This window comes from Cicer arietinum, chromosome 3 (assembly GCF_000331145.2).
Source record: "Cicer arietinum cultivar CDC Frontier isolate Library 1 chromosome 3, Cicar.CDCFrontier_v2.0, whole genome shotgun sequence".
NCBI lineage: Eukaryota > Viridiplantae > Streptophyta > Magnoliopsida > Fabales > Fabaceae > Cicer > Cicer arietinum.
Genome location: NC_021162.2, coordinates 52,517,737 through 52,523,216, shown reverse-complemented (window position 1 = coordinate 52,523,216; position 5,480 = coordinate 52,517,737). Strand labels below are relative to the sequence as shown.

Here is a 5,480-nt window from a genome sequence, read left to right as displayed (position 1 = left end):
AAATCACCTTTTAAAAAATGAGATTTATATATTTATTTATGTAACAATTTTTTATTAAATAAAAAATTAATTATTTATAATTTTTCAAAAATAACTTAGATCTCATCAGAGAATCCATATATTCTGCTAAGATTGTTTTCTTTCACATGGCTAATTCCATGTCAATTAGAAATTGCGTTCTTTTTCAAATTCCATGCACACAAATGTGCATTCTACTTTTGCACTAGATGCATAGCTATTATAATAGTGCTATATATATATATATATATATATATATAATTAAACACATTTTTGTCGTAAACAACGATAAGAACTCCTGTAGAAAATGAAAAGAAAGATTAGGAAGTTTCTAAGATTTTGCACCCTCAATTTTATTGTTCACTCAAATGGTTATCAATAATGAATATTCAATTCAAATATTCTGCAAATATATCCTATCCAACTATTTGTAAATTATCAAAGTCGATCCAATTAATGATCAAGCAGTCCAAACTAAGATTTTAAGCCTCAAAATTTTACCTGTAAAAGACTTAACAAAAATTTAATTTAGTCATGTATTCATACATAATAGGACAGAAAAGTTATAGATACTTGCCGCAGTTGATAATATAAATCTGTTTGTTTAAGATTTCTTTTTAAATGATTTTTATGGTATTTTATCTTTTGTTATTATATTTTTATAAAAAAATTAAAAAATAAAGTTTCAAATAAAAAATTAGTTTAAATAGTTTATCTTAAAATATTATTTTAAGTATTTTATCTATTTGCTACAAATTTTTTTGGATAAGGAAATTTCAAAAAATGATTAAAATGAAAAATATGTTATTTTTATCTTGTTAAAATCTCTAATAATGAATATCTAAGTTATTGAATGTCAAAAGTACTTTTTCTAATTGGTAATAAATGAATCTAAAACAACTACTTCTACTATTTTTAATTAAGTTTTCATAAAAACCATTTTTAAAAATGTAAAATAAAAAATTACTTTTTAAAAATCTTAAACAAACGGGTCTTATATCTCCAATCTAGAAATCACATTTGACTAGATGCTCTTAATCATTTCTATAAAACAATTAAGGGATTAATTAAATACTAATTTTTAAGTATTTGGTGCATAAAAATTTATATTTAATTTATTTTTTGTCAAAAAATTTTAAATTTTTGTAGATGAGATTCTTAGGACGTTATAAACATTCTTGAAAATAAAGCATTAAAATTTTTAAAAGAGTACACATATTAATAGCAAAGACCAAATTTGCTATAGGAAAATATTTGATGGGTCATTGTTTGAAGAAAAATTTTAAAGAGACTAAAAACGAAATATGTTATATTCATAAGGATCAAAAGTTTATTTAACCCTATATTTAAATGATAAAATGTTACTCTCTCTGCCTCACAATGAATGTAACTTTAACAAAATAAATTTGTCTTAAAATGAATATCATTATCAAATTTTAATACAACATTAATTATATGTTTCCTTATACTACCATAACTACTATATGCATAACTTACAAAACACTATTGTAGTTTACATTGATATTAATAAAAAATTCATCAACAAATAAAATAAATAATTTAATAAAATAAATTCTTTCTATATTCTAATTATTATCTTTTTTTTAATATGTGTGCGACAACCTTAAACAACGTTTATTATGACATATGCGTATTATCATCCAAAATTTTGTTTATTAAAGGACATGCGTGGTCTCATGCAACATATTGTATGTTAATTTTTTAATGATTTATAAATATTCTGTATAGTTGGAAGTCACTAAACTCAAGGAGGATTTGTTCAGTAACAGTATTCAAATATTTTATGTTAAATTGGAAACTGAGATTTGAATCTCCATTGGGAGTTTATATTTAATCATTCACGAATTATATAACAGCTACAATTTCTTGAAGTAATAAATTTTATTTTCAGTAAGGTTATCTCTAGCTAGGTTTGGCTGCACAAGATGAAACATCACAATCATTTTTCTTTATGTATATAAAAACAACATCTGTGTTTTGGAGAATAGGAAAAGCCCTAGAATATTTACCTTGTTCATGAAAATAAAAAATATTCCAAATTTGATTAAACATTTGCAACAATATGACAAGCACAACCTTTTGATGAGAAGGTTGTTAGAGTTTGTCCCAAACTGGGGTCTATGAACAGTTCTACCACTGATTGGTTAAATAATTGCTGAAATTAATTGACTATGAAGTAATCATTAAAACCAAGCAACACTAATTGAAACTTTGTTTTGGTGATTGTTGAGTAAAGAATAGAATAATTAATTAATTTACTAATCAAATTCTAAATTTCTATCTAAATAATTCACTCTCATCCCAAATATGATAAAGGTGTATTTGGAAGAGAAAATTAAAAATTATAAGAAAATGCAATTATATTAATTAAATTCGTTTTTTTTTTAATTTTTTTTTTGATAAAGTTATTAATTAAACTTACATTCTTAAAATTATTTGTTTAAAGACAAACCCTTTTTAGAATTTTGAACAGATTTAAGATTTAACTTGTTTTAGTGGCAAATTTTCATAAGTGGTTTGGAGAAGAAACATATCATAAATTTAACTTATTTGTTTAACAAAAATTAACAACTAACTATTAATATTGATTATTTTAAATAAATAAAAAATTAATTTTAATTATATTAAACCGAGATCAAATATGTGATCATATACTTATGGTACTTCATACTAATCTAGTTAAAGTTAGTTATATCTAGCATCTTAGAACAAGAAATATAATATTTGTCCGTGATTATAGAAATGGATAAAAGTTTTCTTGCATGTGAGATTACCGATTAGCTAGCATAATTTTGTATGGTTAGAAAAGTAATTTTAAAGACCCAAAAAAACAAAAAACAAACCTTAAAATAAGAGAAAAAAATAAAGTGGTTTTGCGATAACTAAGTTATATATGAATAAAACAACATATATACTCCAAATAAATCTTTTTGACAAAATTATATTAAATAGCATGATGATATTTATTAACATAAAGGAAAAGTTGTTGTAGTCGTTAAAAAAACTTTCTAAAAGGAAAAAATAAAAAAGAGAACAATATAAATTTTTAACGGCATAAAATAACACTTTTCCACTACATATATATACATGAGGAATGTACAAAAAAAAATAAGAAAGACAACATGCGTTTAATATTTAATATAAAAACTTTGTTTAACAACCATTGTTGCTTTACTATTTGTTCACAAGGACATTCTTGAATCTTAAAAAGAAGAGTGTAAATGAGTTGAATTTGACTAATGAAAAATAAACCAATCAACTAAATATTCACAATTTTGATTAAGACTGGTCAAAATTCGATTGAGGAAAAAAGAAATCAAGCGCTGAAATCAACATTCAGAATATCTATGATTTTGGTGTTTGCGGTTTTCAGTGCACCACATTATATCCTCCAAATCTTCTTGAAAATGAAACTCCTTCAACCAAGTTTGCATTTTTCACCATTATAAATTAAAAAGAATTTCCTTACATTTGTATAAGTGGTAGACCAATAATATTCACTCTCTTAAGTTAAAATATTAATAATAATATTCCTTCTTTTGAACTCACAATATTAATTCCTTATAACAAAGCATATCCTAAACCTATTAGAAGAAAAGTTAAAGGAAAATAAATAAATAAAAAGGAAGAAAAAGAAATTAAGATGAACATATAAAGATTAAGAAACTTCAAAAATGAAAGAAAAAAAAACTAGCTTATATCCCTAGGGTTTTCATTCTATCTTAGAAGAAATCAAAGTACTCAACCATATATGAAGATAAAACTTTGTTAATAAAAAAGGAAGAAAAAAAAAAACAAAACAAAAAAGGCAAAGATTTCAAAAAATAGCATAAATATTTAAGACCTATAGTTGGAATTGGTGGTAGTTGAATTAGAAGAGTTAAAAGCTGAAAGATCTGCCCAAGCTGAAGTAGCACCACCAGCAGAAGCATTCCAATATTGTTCACTATTAGGGTTGTTATTATTACTATTGATCATTCCCAAGAATTGTCTAGATTGATTCTCTTCCATTTTCACTGAAGAAGTTGATAATACCTTAGGCACACCACCATATACATGTGCTTGATCATTTCCACCACCACCACCACCTTCAAATGGATATAATAATCCATGTGAAGAAGAAGCTTCTAGACCAGATAAAAAGGGAAATTGGTGAGTTTGTGGCATCCTCCATTGCTCGAAACCACCGACGGGTAAAATCGAAGCCGAACCACCACTAGCACTGGTGACACCACCGCTACCAACGCCTCCGCTTGCTCCACCTAAAGAGTTTCCTATATGAAAGTTCAAGTCACCTACTCCTCCCATTGGACTAGAGAAACCATAGTTTAGCCCTATTTCACCGATGTGATCGCCGAGTTGATGTAATGGAGCCATGAATCTCATCGGTGGTGGCGTCTGGGAACTGAGGACCGCGGGAGAGTTATTGTTTGCGGAGCTAGTTTGGCGATCGGAGCTAACCGGAGACTTTGAGGTGTTGTTGTTGCTTGATTTAGTCCTCTTGTTTCTTCGGCAACCTCCGCCGACTGGAACGCTTCTTAGGGCTCCGCCTCTTGTCCAATACCTTCTACAGGTCTTGCAGAAGTGGCGGGGCTGCGAGAGACTATAGTTGTTGAAGTAGCAAAACTTTGTGTTGGTGGAATCACACCTTGGACATTTTTGTGCTGGCTCTTGCATAGGTATGTTAGCCATCCTGGCCCTATCTGCCATCGAACCTGGTCTGATCGAGCCTCCATGAGACTGCGATGGTGTCAGGTTCGACGGTTGAGGTTGTGGTGATGGAATAAGAAGAGGAGTGTTGAAACTATTGTTAGCCACTTGATGATTTGGTTGCTACAATAACATAAAAGAGTATAAGATAACAAAAGGAGAAAAAATTTATGGTAAAGATGAAAAATCAAATATTTGGTATATTCAAGAGAAGGGTATAAACAAAAGTAAAGCAAGAATATTTATCTTTTGATTTTTTTTCTTTTTGAAACTATATGTAAAGAACCTAACTGAAGAACCCTTCTTAATTTACCTGTTGATGCCAGTTGGCTGGATCCATATATGGTGGGAGAGAAGTATAAACCATGGTTATTCCTCTTGGAGCTTTCTCTTTTCTAAAGGTTGATTTTAGGGAGAGAATAGTGGAGAGAATCACATCAAGATGTTAAAGAGAGATAGAGAGTACTAGTGTATTTTCTTTGTGGTTTGAGATGAAGAAGAGAAAGGAAAAAAAAAAAAAGAGAAAGCAAGAAGAAGAAAAAAAGAAGAGAGGAATCAAAGGGCAAAGAAGGTGGTGATGAGAAGCTAAAAAATAAAGGAGAATGCTTTTGAGTATTTATATATAATTTTTATGTTATTTATTTATTTATTTTTTGCATTTTCCCTCCCATTCCTCGATAGCTCTCTTTTTGTTTTATTGCTTTTCAGGATTTTGAGAAGGTGATGTTTCT

The 5,480-nt window shown here is 28.0% G+C and overlaps 1 protein-coding gene across 1 annotated transcript; it reads right to left on the bottom strand.

Annotated features, from left to right (window-relative positions):
- Positions 1-3,683: 3,683 nt before the first annotated feature.
- On the bottom strand, positions 3,684-5,260 carry LOC101499672 (dof zinc finger protein DOF3.6). The gene is made up of 2 exons (XM_004515561.4): positions 5,063-5,260; positions 3,684-4,872 (listed from the first exon to the last, which is right to left on the bottom strand). The coding sequence occupies exons 1-2, from the start codon at positions 5,114-5,116 to the stop codon at positions 3,877-3,879; spliced, it is 1,050 nt and encodes a 349-aa protein (XP_004515618.1). The 5' UTR covers positions 5,117-5,260; the 3' UTR covers positions 3,684-3,876.
- Between the last annotated feature and the right edge of the window lie 220 nt (positions 5,261-5,480).